Source organism: Molothrus ater, chromosome 20 (assembly GCF_012460135.2).
Source record: "Molothrus ater isolate BHLD 08-10-18 breed brown headed cowbird chromosome 20, BPBGC_Mater_1.1, whole genome shotgun sequence".
Taxonomy (NCBI): Eukaryota; Metazoa; Chordata; class Aves; order Passeriformes; family Icteridae; genus Molothrus; species Molothrus ater.
Window position 1 is genome coordinate 1,621,631 of NC_050497.2, and position 15,164 is coordinate 1,636,794.

The 15,164-nt window shown below is 48.6% G+C and overlaps 1 protein-coding gene across 2 annotated transcripts in view; it reads left to right on the forward strand.

The window, feature by feature from the left end:
* PNPLA7 (patatin like phospholipase domain containing 7) overlaps positions 1 to 15,164 on the forward strand; it is a 134,105-nt gene that overhangs the window by 97,975 nt on the left and 20,966 nt on the right. For both annotated transcript variants that reach the window (XM_036394025.2, XM_036394027.2), the window contains exons 27-28: positions 5,826 to 5,982; positions 12,481 to 12,597. In XM_036394025.2, the coding sequence (XP_036249918.1) occupies positions 5,826 to 5,982; positions 12,481 to 12,597 (274 nt within the window). The remainder of the gene's footprint in view (positions 1 to 5,825; positions 5,983 to 12,480; positions 12,598 to 15,164) is intronic.

Here is a 15,164-nt window from a genome sequence, read left to right on the forward strand (position 1 = left end):
ATCACTGCAATAATTCTGGCTGATTTATGATGCTGGGAAGTTTTATGGTCAGGAAGGCTGGGAAATAATGTTATTGGAAAGATATAACTGGAATTAGATTTCAAAGCAATGTTTGGGTATATTGCTGCTGCTGCAAGAGCTCCAAGGTGCCAACTGGAGATAGGCCAGTTGCAACTTGTAGCAGACTTGTTCCATTTCTGAACAGTGACTGAACCACTCAATGCCAGGATCAGGCACAGAACAACCAAAAAATGCAGCTGTTTGTGTAAAGAAGAGGCTTTTCCTTATGTTACCTTTCCTGATGCCACTCCATGTAGCTCCTCACATAAACAACATCCAATTTCCACTCACCCCAGTACAAGGAACCCAATGACTCCAAGAAGGATCTAGAACCACCACCACCCCTCAGTTAATGGTTCTGTAGTGCTCTGAGAGCTGCAGGCTCAGTCACCAGCCTGTTTTGGGGTCCCTGAAGTGCCAGGGTTCCCTGTGTGCTGCACATGGTGGATTTCAGGGTGTGCTGTCCACTCCTGTGGGCTTGGAAGCTCAGGCACCTTCAGTTTGTTTAGTGCTCAGAGCAGGGCTGGGGAGTGGTTGCCCAAGGCACCCCATTTTGCACATCTCCAAAATGGACACAGTAAATACAAATTCATAGAATTACAAAATGTTTAAGGTTGGAAAAGACCTTTAAGATCATCAAGTCCAGCCATTCCCCCAGCACTGACCCCTGTCCCCAAGTGCCACATCCATGTGGCTTTCCATCCCCTGGGGCTGGGGACTCCACCACTGCCCTGAGCAGCCTGTGAAGCCTGGACAACCCTTCCAGGGAAAAGCTTTCATGGCTTTGCTGCTTCAGGAGTTTTAAGGTTCTGAGGGTGTCTTAATTCAGGTTTGTTGGGCTCTAATGGAGCTTAATAAAGTCCCCTTGACAATTTCACTATTTTTCTGCCTCCTTTGCCAGGTAGCTCCATCAGGAAGGAGGGCTGGAAGCTGTGTCCCACTCTGGGGAGGCTTTGGTGGGAGACACAGCAGAGCTCTGCAGCAGCCATGGCCTTAATCCTTCTTTAGCCAAAGGAAACAGCATTTCTTCAGAGCATTCAGGGAGATCTCCTTCACCCTGCTGAGTCAGTTAGGAGGAGAGATGGGGCTGCTCAGGCTGGATTCCTCCTTGAGTCCAGCTTCCTTTTTGAAGCTGACATGGACTTTGGAGGTGGTTGAGCTGCAGCCTTGCCTGGCTGTCCCCTTAGTCTCCCCTCTGGCTGCTCCCAGGCTCAGGGTGTTCTTTCAAACACAGGCAGCATCCTGCTGGTGTGGCTTGTGGGGGAAATACTGGTGCACAAAATATTGGTTTTGTGTTGATTGTGTTTCCTTCAGCCCCTGAGCAGGAGGACAGCCTGCCTTCCTGCTGGCACTCAGATCTGGGATGTCCTGCTGCACTGGCTGCCTTCTCCTGAGGCAGATTCATCCCAGCTCTGGCAGCACGTGCAGGGCTGGCACATGCACAGCCCACAGGGGAATTTTCCTTTTATCAGTTCTGCTCTGGCCTTCATGCATTACAGTCACATGCCAGCAGCACTTCCCCAGGGGATGAAAGCAAGGGCTCATTTCAGCAGCAGGAATTTTCCTGTAAGACCTTCTGGCAGAAAGGCTGAGCTCTCAGTGTGTGCTGTGCTGAGGTATTTAGGGAAGCAGGTCTCCAACGTCCTCCCTTTGCTTTGTGGTCATTTCTTTCCCAGAATCACAGAATATCCTGAGCTGGGAGGGACCCACCAGGATCCCCCAGCCCAGCCCCTGTCCCTGCCCAGCCCCCCCAGCAGCCCCAGCCTGGGCATCCCTGGCAGCGCTGCCCAAAGGCTCCTGGAGCTCTGGCAGCCTCGGGGCCGTGCCCATTCCCTGGGAGCCTGGGCAGTGCCAGCACCCTCTGGGGGAAGAGCCTTGCCCTGAGCTCAGCCTGAGCTGCCCTGGCCCAGCCCCAGCCGTGCCCTGGCTCCTGTCCCTGGTCATGCAGAGAAGGGATCAGAGCTGTCCCTGCTCTTCCCCTCACAAGGAACCTGGAACTGCAGTGAGGTCTCCCCTCTTGTCCAGCTGACCAGACCAAGTGACCTCCTTGTGGCCATGAGTAGTAAACAAGGAATGGTGTTGGAGTTTAGCCAGCACAGCTTCTGGAGGCTTATTCAGCATGGGGATCATGATCTGGTGAGTGCAGACAGCAGCACCTGGGGCAGCTGATGCCCAGAGCAGCCCCTGCTTTGCATTGCTCAGGTCAGGCTGAGGCAGGGGCAGGGCTGGGAACAGAGCCTGGCTCTGGCTTCCAGCCCCTCCTCGAGCTGGGTGATGCTGGCTCAGCTCTCTCTGCAAAGGGCATTAATGAATCAGACCTGTCCTAGGCATGGAGTACAATGGAAAAGAGTTTCTGTTCAGATCCTGATTGCACCTCCTGGGCAAATCTTTGGGTTCTGATAGAAATTATTTGAAAGTCATCTCGTAGATCATTGTTCCTAGACCCCTTGTCACTGTCCCAGGGCAGTGCCAGTCCTGGCAGGGGAGGTGCTGCATGCAGCTGCTCCTTCAGGCAGCTCTAGGGTGAGAGGAGCTGCATGTGCAGCTCCAGGGACATTCTGTGTGTCCATCCCCCTCTGGGCTGCTCCTTCCTCCCGCGTGGCAGCACTCCCCTGGCGCTCTCCTCTGCAGTGAGTGACATTCAGCTCTGTGTCACCTGGAGGTTTCCCAGTCCCACCTTGTCACTGCTGTGCAGGTACAGCACTGGCAGGAGTTACCCATCTCCCTTTGTTCTCCTCCTGCCCAACACTTGTATTTCCACATTTCCCTAAACCAGGACACGTCCCCTGTGAAACTGAGCCTGGTATTACAAGGAGTGCACAATCCCTGGGGTTTTTTCTGCACTGGTCCTCTGGCTGTGAACATGGATCTTGCTCCTGGCTTCAATTCCTTTTCCTCTTCAGTCTGCAGCTGCCCAGTGCAGCTCTGTGGGAGCCCAGGGATGCTGGCAGAGGGGATGAGTGCCTGGCAGGGTGCTGGCACACGCTTCCCCTGGCAGCCTGCCCATGTTTGGGGAGCTGGGAGGTGCCCAGGACAGAACCAACAACTGCAAGGAGTTGTTGAGAAGTCCCATGTAGTAACATTGCTGGGGCAGTGATGGCCTAAAGCTGTAGGGAGAAGGGGGAAAAAAAATCCCCATTTCTGTCTTTCAGGAGGTCAGGACCACCTGGAGAAAAGGGGGGGCTCAGGCACATTTGTCTTTTTTCAGGACTTAATTGCAAATTCCAGGAATGTTCCTGCTCAGGGTGTTGGAGCTGGAAGAATCAGCTTTGTGGTTGTGTATAAATGAAACATGATTTAATCAGGCAGCTTATGGAGGTTCTTTTAGAAGCAAGAAAAGGACTTTGATTCCCATCTTGCTTTGGGATCAGTGAATCTGTTGGAGATCTGTGGCCTCACATTAGTGGGGTATTGGCAGGGACTCTGTGGATGCACCAGGAGGGGATGACTTGCCAATAAAAGTAATGATGATCTTTTGTTATTCATGCAAAGGCATCATGCAGCAAAATGGGAACAAATCCAGAGTGCTCACATCAAATCCTTTGTATTTATGGATGTCTGAATTGGGAAAAACAGTTAAAGAGAGAGAATCCAGTCTGGAGCTACTCATGGCCTGTTTAAAATTGTCCTCCAAGGAGGAAATAGTTTAAGGTACTTTAAGGTGCCCTAGGAAAGGCACCTGATGTGGGCTGTCTCCAGAGAGCAGGAGGTGCAGGGAAAGGTCTGCTCCTTGTGGAGTATCAGGGCTGAGACAGTGGCAAGGGCCAGGCACGAGCAGCAGAGTTCCAAAATAGCTGCACTCTAAAAACCTAAAAACAATGGGCAGGGAAAAAGGAGAATTCCTTTAACTCAGGGCATCTGGTGGGAAGAAGCAGTAGGAGAAGAGGAGAAGGGGAATTTGGAAAGGAAAGCAAAATGAGCCATTTTCTGCTCTTGGATTGCAGCAGCACAGATCTGTCATTGAAGTCATTTACACCCAGGATAACCACAAACCTGTCCCAAAGCATTTCAGCAGCTGGAGGGGATTTATTTGGATGGAAAGAATGTGCTCAGCATAGCTTGGCCAAGTGACACCTACGGTGGACTTGGCAGCTGTTAGCAAGTATTTATAGGATGTAAACAGCAAGGGGAAGGAGGATGGAAATAGAGCAAACTGTGGGGGACAGAAAATGGGATGGAAATGGGAAAAGGAAGTGCTTTTTACTGCTTTATGGCCTAGAGTGCAAAGCATCCATCCAGGTGGGATGAACTAATCAAAAATGCTTCTTATTCACTGGACAGAGCATTGGAAAGCAGAGGCTGTAGCTTTGGGCTGCTTGGAAGGACAATTTGCTTCCAGTGCAGGGCTCTGTGGTTCTGTGGGATAGGCAGGGCTCCCTCTCCCACTAGGGGATAAAAGATCAGATGTGATCAAATGTTCATAGGATCAGATCAAAGGTTCCACCTCTGCTCTCTCATTTCTGATGGTGGGGAGCAGCAATTAGCAGCTCCTGAGCCTCCTGAACACCAGCTTGCACCTCCCATTTGTCATGTTTAGTAGCCACTGACAGCCTGGTACCTTTGATTCATCCTTTCCACATTTAAATCCATTTGTGATTTGACCTCTCCAGCATGTGGTAACTGTGGCTTCCCCAGTTTGTGCTCTATGTACACCTGTCTGCAAATTCTTTCCTTTCCATTAAAATCTCTGCATGGTGATATCATTGCTGACCCTGCATGTTTCCCATCAGTCAGGATCTTCCCCAGTCAGTGATTCCAGTTTACTTTCTCCTCCTGTGAAGTCCATCCTATATTCCTGGTCACCTTTTGTGCTTCTCTCTGTCATTTTTTAGTTCTGCTCTTTTTTTGGGTGAGAAGTCTGAGCTTGCTCATGGTTTTCCAAATGCTGGCCCATCCTGGATGTGTGCTCTTATGTTTTCTGTTTTATTCTGGCTTCTTTGATTTGCCACTTGACCTTGCACTGCACAGTAGGTTAATATTTTTCAGGGAATATCCCCAGGGATTCCCAAATCCATGTGAGCAGAGCTGGATAAGAGCTGGTTGCTGCAGGGGCGTTGCTGCTTCTGTTTTCCTCTTGTCCCATCAGCACTGAGGATCATCTGTTGTTTATCACCTGTCTCCATTGTTGCTCAGAATTCCTTCTGCACTTGAAATCAAGGAATAAGTTTACTCTCCTGAAGGAATTTGTGTTATCCTCAAAAGTTGCCTCCTCATCTGTCCCTCTCCTGGGCTTGTGTGCAGACCCAACCTCTGCCCTCTCATCACTGTTTGTCTCTGCTTGCTTTTGTTTCCACCTTCAAATTTCATTATTAATCCATGTGGTGCCCCTTCCCAATACCCCAGGCTGGCTCAGTTTCTGTGGAGAACCACCAGGAAAGAAACTGGAGGGAAGGGCTCTGAACTCCAGCCTTTCCTGGGTGCTTTGGGGGGACCCCAGTAGACTCTGCTCCCTCAAGTCCACGCTGACGTTCCCTCGCCCATCCACCAGCTCAGCTCTTGGCTGCTGTCATCTCCCTGCCTTTCCCAGTGATCCAGGCTGCGTGGTCGTGTTCCCTCAGATCCTCTGGGAGTCTCTGGGAGGATTCCTGCATTCATAATGTTTGTTCCTGGCACCGGGGCTTGTTCAGCAAGAGATTGGCAGCTCAGCTGGCGCGGGCTCGGCTTCCTTAGAAGGCACCATTCATCCCCAGCCTTTGCACTCCCTCAATGACTGCCTGGCTGACAGTGGCTCTTCTCTCCCTTCCCTCCCTCCCTCCCTGGCACAGGGGCTGCTCCCAGGTGGGCGTGATCCGGGCGCTGATCGAGGCTGGCATTCCCGTGGACATGATCGGGGGCACGTCCATCGGCGCCTTCATGAGCGCCCTGTACGCCGAGGAGCGCAGCTACAACCAGATGAGGATCAAAGCTCGCCAGTGGGCCATGGTAAGCACTGCCACTGGGAATTCCTGCACTGGGAATGTGAATTCCCTCCCCTGGGAATGTTCCATCCACTGGGAATGTTTCCTCCCATGGGAACACTGAAATCCCTCCACTGGGAATGCTGAATTCCCTCCCATGGGAACGATGAATTCCCTGCACTGGGAATGTTCCCTCCCCTGGGAGTGCTGAATTCCCTGCACTAGGAATGTTCCTTCCACTGGGAATGCTGAATTGCCTCCACTGGAAATGCTCCCTCCCATGAGAATGCTGAATTCCCTGCACTGGGAATGTTCCCTCCCATGGGAGTGCTGAATTCCCTCCACTAGGAATGTTCCTTCCACTGGGAATGCTGAATTGCCTCCACTGGAAATGCTCCCTCCCATGGGAATGCTGTATTCCCTGCACTGGGAATGTTCCCTCCTCTGGGAGTGCTGAATTTCCTCCACTGGAAATGTTCCCTCCACTGGGAGTGCTGAATTCCGTCCCTTGGCAATGCTGAATTCCCTCCACTTGGAATGTGAATTCCCTCCCATGGGAACATTCCCTCCCATGGGAGTGCTGAATTCCCTCCACTAGGAATGTTCCCTCCACTGGGAATGCTGAATTCCCTCCACTGGGAATGTTCCCTCCCATGAGAGTGCTGAATTCCCTCCCCTGGGAATGCTGAATTCCCTCCCATGGGAACGATGAATTCCCTGCACTGGGAATGTTCCCTCCCCTGGGAGTGCTGAATTCCCTCCATTAGGAATGTTCCCTCCACTGGGAATGCTGAATTCCCTCCACTGGGGATGCTGAATTCCCTCCCCGGGGAATGCTGTGCTTCCCTCCTCCAGTGGAGCAAGGCCCAGGCACAGCAGGGCACACGCAGCACCCCAGGAAGGTGCAGCCTCCTGAAATTCAGTGTGTGTGCCACAGAGTAAGCCCTGCCTGGCAGTGATGGGTCACCTGGAAAAGCTGCTCCATGTCCAAGCAGTCAGGAGGCAGCGGCCTGGCTTAGCTCTGCACCAATCCTGGTCACACTGTCAAGGCACAGAGATGTTGTCTCAGTGTGCTCACCTGTGGTTATCTTTGTTTTATCTTCTCTTTTATGTGCTGGGGCCTGTTTCCTTTCCAGCTCTCAACAAATGTGTTTCTGTTTTGTGTAATTCTCTCTCTTTCTCACATGCTGTCATGTGTCAGTGGAACTGAGTGACAGAGGTAATCCTTCTCTAAATAACTCCCAAATGTGTCACTCCTGGTCCTGCCTGTGCACTCCACAGCACTGGGACTCTGGGTCAGGAGAAGGTCCTAACTATCAATATTTAGTACAAACAACAACTTATTTTCAAAGTTAACCCAAGTTTTGGGAAGGTTGTTTTAAATAGTGACTTCATTGGGTGAGTTTATTTATCATGGAATCAAAGATTGGTTTGGGTTGGAAGGGACCTTAGAGATCATCCCCATTCCACCTCTGCCATGGGCAGGGGCACTTTTCACTATCCCAGGGTGCTCCAAGCCCCATCCAGCCTGGCCTTGGTTTTATTTATTGATCAGATGTTGGATGAAAACTGTGCTAGGTGCCATTGGTTCAGCCTGACTGAAGGTGAGGTTCTTTACTGGTTGCAAGTTTGTATTCTTCACATTAACCCCACATTTTCCTGTAGATTTTCTTACTGAAAATGAAATGACATAGGGAATTTTATAAATGAGATTAAGAGTCTTAGGTCTTGGGTTTCAGGGGGAAACAGGACCCTGTCCTTGGCATGTGGGCACTGTTTATGTCTCCCAAGGATCCTCTAATCTGCCATGGCTTTGCAACAAAAACTGTCTCTGGGAAGATGGATTGTGTGAGGGACTGAAATGCACATTGAGGCCCTGGGATGTTTGTGCTGTCCTGTGGGCAGAGTGCTGTGGGACTGATTCACCTCCCCATCACTGCTTGCCAGAAGAATATGGATTTTATGCTTTTTATTTAAGAACTGCCTGTGCCTGGCTGGCTTGGGAAGCACCCAAAACATAAACTGTTTATGATCCAGAGCAGTTTGCTGGAATCACAAACCTGGGGGAGGTTCAAGATTAAAGACATAAAGCCAAATGCACTGAATTGTGTCAGACAATCCCTTAACCTTGCTCTCTCTCCCACCTTGTGCCTCCAGGGCAGCATCTGAGTGGCTGCTGATACCTCCCAGCTTTCCCAGCCCCCAGCACTCCGGGGCTCTCTGCCCTCTCTCCCAGCTCTTGGCTAAGCTACAGCCATGGAATTTCCTTCTGTGCATTTGTCCAGAGGATTCTCCTCCTGTTTGTCAGGTGTGCCCTGTGCAGGGCAGGTTTCTCAGGACCCTGTTCCCACTCTGGAGCTTGCCAGAGCTGGAATCACAGTCACTTTATCAGGAATACTTAGAGATTAAATGAAGGCATTTAATGAAGGCATTAAAAATGCAAAAGTTCAGAGAACATTTCACAAGGTAAAAGGCAGTTTTTGGCCTGGGGCTGTTTCAGGTGTTGCTGCCTTGAAAGCTGCAAATAAGTAGTGGGAGAAGAGATTGACCTCTGTTAGAGCAAACATTTCATCTTAGTAATGAAGAACAGATTTTCATGAGGACTTCCATGAGTGTTCTTACAGGTCCATGTCCAGCCCAGAAATTGTCTAAGGGTTTGAGGAGGACAAAAGCAAAGCCTGCCCTTCCCAGTGGTACCAGCAGTGTCCAGCAGAATGGCTGCAAACTGAAGAGAGCCATGAAATCCCCTCTCCAAGATCACAATGTGCAGAGTTTGGTGCATTAGAAAATTTTTATCAGTGGCTGTTCTGAGGTGTTGACTCTTGTATGGTGTTAATGCTGAGCAGGGAGGGGGGAAAGGAGCCCCAGTGTGTGGGAAACAGCCAGGAGGTCTTTAGGGAATTCTTGGAAGATCCACTTGAAGGGACTGAGGGTGAGAGAGCTGAAATATCCCCCAGATAAGCCCCAAATTCCCAAATGGGACCTTTCCTGCTGTCCCCAGAGCAGCCCTGGGGGTGGCTGTGCAGGAGATGCCCCAGGAGCAGCCAGGCAGAAGGGCTGGATGGAGCATTCCCTGCTCCAGGACCTGCTGCTCCTGCTCCTCTGCAGCTCTGAGCCTGTGCTGGGGAAGGTTATTGCTGAGAGCAGCCTGGCCCACGTGGGAAATGTCTTCATTGGCATGGATTAGTTAACTCTGAGCTTTTCTTATCTTCTGTTTAATCCATCAGGCTGAATGCTGTTTGTCCTGCATCTATTTCTCTTTTTGGTATTTTTAGCAATTGGCATCTCTCTAGCTCTACACTTGATGCTGGGAGAAGGGATATTTTAATGGGATGTGTTTTCTGCACCTAATGAAGCAGTGAAGAAATAAATTACTCTTGTCAAAATACAGGGGGAAATATAAAAATTCCCAGTCAGATTAGTTACTGTGTATTGTCTCTGTGTCTTCTGCACCTCTGTTTTACCAGCAAAGTGAACAAGCCAAAGCTTTAGTGTTTGCAGACAGCTGTTTTATTTAATTGGAGGATTAATATCTCAAGGTAGAAATATTTCACAAAGATGGAATATTCTTAGAAAGGAATACAGTTACAGATGTGTGTGGGGCTAAAACACTGCTCCTATTGGGGATGGAGGCTGGCTGGGTGGGACACTGCCATCATTTGCTGCCTGTCACTGTCTGGCTGGCACTGACAGCTCAAATAAATGTGGGGGTTCTGCCCAGGGAGTCAGGAGGTTCTGCCTCTGACCCTGCTCCATTTGTGCATTGGGAGATCCTGTGCTTTAATGGGCAGATCTGGCCAGAAATCAGTCCTTGGTTTTTTCCTGTCATGCCAATTCTCATCCAGCCCTGATTTATGTTTTTATTGTATTGAATTTTATTTTTTTTTCTGTGGGAATTCCTTTCCTTGTTTTATTGAAACTTCAGGTGAATCCTGAGAAGGTACTACGTGATCTTTTGAGTAGTTTAAAAATACTGGATCTGTTTGAAATTTCTGTTGCTTCATAAGTTTTCCTATAACCTTGGGGGTTTTTTATAGTCAGGAACATTGGAAAATCCTGGGATTATACTGGCTTTTCACACCAGTTTGCCACAATGCTGCATCAAAGAACAAAAGAGCCAGAGATGACAATTCCTCTTGTCCATCATCATGTGCCTTTGCTCTTCTGTGAGCAGAACCTTCTCCCTTCCTTGCTGAACTTTTCTATACCCTAGGGTCACTTAAAAATGATTTTAGGATTTGAAGGTCTTTTTAAAAAGAAAGCTCATCTTGTATCAGAGCTGTAGTACTGGAAGTTCATGAGAAGTTAATGAGGAATTGGGAAGAAATTCCTCCCTGGCAGGGTGGGCAGGCCCTGGCACAGGGTGCCCAGAGCAGCTGGGGCTGCCCCTGGATCCCTGGAATTGTCCCAGTCCAGGTTGGACGGGGCTGGGAGCAGCCTGGGACAGTGAAAGGTGTTCCTGCCATGGCAGGGGTGGAATGAGATGAGATTTAAGGTCCTTCCTACCCAAAAAATTCCACGATTCCATGACCTGCAAGCCCTGAGAGAACTGGCAGAGCTGGCTCAGGGCTGGGCCTCCCATCCTGGTGGTGTCAGGGGATGAAACTCTTGGAGCTGCTGGAGCTGATCCCAGAGCTCCTGGTAGGACGTGGAGCAGGAGGCAGAAGGCTCTGTCTGCCTCCCCAGAGGGTGATCTTTAACTGAATTTATCTGGGGAACAGGAGGTGGTTGCAGCTATTCCTGGAAGGCTCTGGAGGCTGTTGGCCATCAGCTTCAGCTAAAGGGCATCTTCCAGCTTTGAGAAATGAGAATATTAAGAAATATTTTGTCCATGGACAAGATCACTGTCAGGATCAGGAGAAATGTGGAGGCTCAGCACCATAAATATAATTTGCAACAAGGGAAGCCCAATGGCTGCTGCTGAGTGGGAGAGGTTTTTCTTCACTATTAAATAAAGGGCTCTTTGTAGATGCCTCTTCCCCTGATTTAATCATTCTGAAGAGACCTGATCCCTATTTTAGGTGCAGCACTAATTCCATCTCCCTCTGAAGCTGTGGGTAGCAGTCTATAGTTAGGTTGGCACACTGTCCTCAGCACATCAAACCCAGAGTGAAGATGTGAATGAAGCTTCATCCTGGGGTTTGTGCTCAGCCTTTTACATTCTCCCACACTTCCTGTTCCCATCCTTGTTCTTAGTGATCTTTCTTTTATCCTTGCACTGGTTTTCTCTGGGCAGATCCCTGACAGAAATTTGAAAGCAGCTGGACATAACAATGTAGGCTGATCCTGCTGCTCTGAATCACTGCAGAGTAAAGCCAAGGCCAGATGCTGTGCACAGCTGCTCTAACAGCTGGCAGGTTTGAGGCTGTTCCATGTGTCTGCCTGGGAAGGATGCCCTGATCTCTGAGAAGCTGTTAAATTACAGAGAACATGTAGAGAGAGAAAATATTTCATCTCATGGAAATATTTCATCCAGTGAAATTCTATTTAATTTGAAAGGAATTAATTGGGTTTTGTGGTCTTCTTCTACATTTTGACTATGATGTAATATATTAAACATTGAATTTTGTTAAGATTTATTAGGATTTGACAGCAATGCCCTAGTTGTGGGCAAATACCATGGCCATAATGCCATAAAGTTTAGGGATTTTCATCATTTTCTCTTGTAGGTCAGTACATAGGTGTAATAATGCTGTTGCAATGGAGAAAAAAGGAATCTGTGAAAGCTTAATTCCAGGATTTGTGTGTTAGAAGGGTTGATGTTCAGAGACCTGCAGTTTTCAGGAACCTGATGTGGTTGGATTTCCCCTGTTGAGTTTGCAGCAGTTAAATGCTGGGTCCATAACACATCCCAGTAAGCGACTTTGGGAATGACAAATCATGGACCCTGCTCCACAGAAAGTGTTTAAAGCTCTATGACATGTGTTTGACTGAACCTTGTTGGAGCCCCAGAGAATCCCAGACATGATTTTCTAAATGCCTCCACTGAGGCAGAGAAAAGCTTTAGGTCTGGGAGAACAATTGTGTGTGATCCCCAAATGAGAAGAGATGGATGAAGCAATTCCTGCCATGGATTTTTGGGTTCCTTCCCACACCACTGAACCAGACAGGTGCTGTGGGAAGGATAATGGAGAGGAAGACAACTCAGAACATCTTTTTTACTAGAGAAAATGTAAAGGCTGGAGCTGCAGCGTCTGTGGCCTCGTGCCCAGGCTGAGGGCTGTGCTGGGCACGCTGCTCTGGGGCTGGTTTGGGGCACAGGGGAGCAAGGCTCCTTCTGGCAGAGCTTTACTGCAGGCCTTGCTCTGCTTTGGGGTTTACTAAATGTAAATTTACCACACAGGGAGCTCCTGCTTGTAGATTTTGTAGTTGGATTTCTGTCCCCTCAACACTTTCTGCACTTGTGATGCTTCCAGCATGTGGGCTCTGAACTCTGGAATTTGATGTCTCTGGAATTGCAGCCTCAATGCACACATTCCTATGCACTCTGACCTTTGAAATGCCTTTTCTTTTCCCTTTTTAGGTTATGAACTCAGTGTTTAAGACTATTCTAGACTTGACATACCCAATAACCTCTATGTTTTCTGGAGCAGCTTTTAACAACAGCATCAACAACATCTTCAAAGATAAGCAGATAGAGGTAGGTTGTTTATTCACCTTATGGACAGGAAATTATGTCTCTGTGTTCTGTTGGAGCAGAAATAGCTTTTTTTTAATGCTAATATGGAAATTTGGAGCTGTTGGGTGACTGAAAACGTGGTGAAAGTGTGAATGTGATGGTCCATGGTGGCAAGAAGGAGCCTGTTCTTTTTGGTGGATTTAGAAAACACAAACTGTAGATTATTTGTAGCTATTTCAGTTTGACAATGGGATCTCATTGTCTGAGAGAAGAAGTGAAAATTGTGACACTGAAGAGAACAGCTGAGACTGCTTCATCATTATTTTCCTGCAAATCAGGTCTCAGAGACCTTCAGGGCACACCAGAGAAGGGCTTGAATTGGGTTGTGATGGCTTTGGCTTTTTTGAATTTTAGTTTTGAAGCTGGAGTGAGTTTTTCTCAGCAGCCTGCTGAAAGCTGTGACAATGGCAGAGTCCTTTGTGTCCTGGTTTGCACCTTTTTGTAGTTGCTGGGTGTTGTGGGGTCCACCTGAGCCAAGAGCCACCTTTGGAATGCACCTCTCCCCTTTCCCTCAGCAGCAGCAGATTGTAAAGCACATTATCAGTGTTTGTCTTCCTACATTACCCTGCTGAGAGAGTGTTTGGGTAGCTTGGAATTTCACCTGATTTGCAATTTTAACCAAATTATTCCTGTGTTTGCATCCTTGTGATGAAAGATCATGTAGCAAATTAACACTGTATATACTTTAAATATATTTGGTAAAAATAATCCAAAACATTCCCTACCTAAATGCAAATATGAAAGTAAGTGATTAATCATCATGTGGCTTAAAATAGCAGTTTGCTGTGCAGAGGAGATGGTGCTGGAGACAAGCAGGTTTTAGAGAATCCTGGAATCATCAAGGTTGCCAAAGGCCTCAGATCCCTGAGTCCAACAATTCCCCCAGCACTGACAAGGTCAGCCCTGACCCCTGTCCCCAAGTGCCACATCCACATGGCTTTTGACATCTTCCAGGGATGGTGACCCCACCACTGCCCTGGACAGCTGTCCAATGCCTGACCACCCTTTCCATGATGAAATTTTTCCTGCTATCCAACCTAAACCTCCCCTGGTGCAACTTGAGGCCATTTTTATCTATCCCTGCTTTGGATTCCAGCAGTCAATTCATTGTACTTCCTTTTTAAGATGCAGCAGATTCCTTCCTTAGGAATTTCAACAGCTGTAGTTGCATATTCTGCTCTTTTCTTGCAGCCACAGGAAAGTTTTGTGTGAGAGAAATCCAGTCCTGAGGCATCCAGCAGCATCATCTCTGTGCACGTGTGCTGACCAGCACAGCCCCTCAGTCCATGGCCAGGGTTTCCTCTTGTGGGAAGAATTCCCTCAGATAAATAAGGAAAAATGTTGTGTAGCTCAGCAGGAAAGGGGGAGTTTCTCCTTCACTGCAATTCCCACTCTCCATGTGGAGTAACCAGTGCTGGCACTGGGAGCTGCCCCAGGATAAAGGGAGACTGAGAAAGGAACAGGAGCTGAGCCAGGAGCCTTGAAAAAGTATTTTCTCAATGAATGTAGAGGATCCAAACTACAAGCATCCATCTTTTCTCCCTAGCTGGGGTGGGGTTGGCTGGGTAGCAATGACTTCTACCTGGAAATTCCTATCAGTAAAAATGAATTACAGCCTTACAAACAGAGGTTGTGTTTGGGTGCTTGGCCACAGCTGCTCCTTCCTGGGAGGATCTGCAGTGATCCCAGGAAAACCTGGGAGCTTCCTACCAAGGGGCTGACCCTCGTGGCTCTAGAAAAGTTTAAAATTTAGTAGTTCTGGGCCAGATCCTCCTCTTTGCTGCTGTGGCTGTGAGGTGACACCCCTGTGCTTCCCACAGAGCCCTCACCCCTCTCCCCCACGGGGAGGCAGGAGTGCTGACGTTGAGCTGTTATTTCTGACACTTGGAAGGGAGGTTTCCATTTTCTCTGAAATTTGCTCTCTGCCAACCCTTGTAATGTGGGTGTCTCCTGATTCCCAGCAGTGCTGCTCGTGTGGGGGCCCTGGTGACAAAAACTCCATCACTGCTTCCAGCCACAGGCACTCCCCAAGCTGGGGTCATCCATGTGAGACCCTCACAGGGCACACCCAAAACCAGGATGGGGCTCTTGGACACACAAACCCAGGCCAGGGTGCTTGGAGGAAATTTCTCAAGAAATAGAGCTATTTTCCTCTTGAATTACCCATCCTTCAGTGAGAACTTCAGCCTCTGGAATTTTTATTCTTCATTTTGGCATGGGGATAAGAATTCTCCCAATTCTTATCCCCATGCCAAAATGCCCTTGTAAATCATCTCAGCTGGGGGCTCAGGTGTGAGGAATCAGACAAGACTTTCATTAAGTCCTGTTTCAGACTTGAATGATGCTCTGTTCCAAAATCAGTGAAACAATCCCTGAGCAGCGAGGCTTTATTGCTGCGTGGGAGGCCTTGGGTTAGTTTGCTTTGTGCAGGTGCTTGCAGGAACATGAAAGGAGGTGTCAGAGAGGCTTCTTCTCCCATTCCTCTATTTCTGCTTAATATGTGCTTGATGCACTGAGAAGTGCAATCC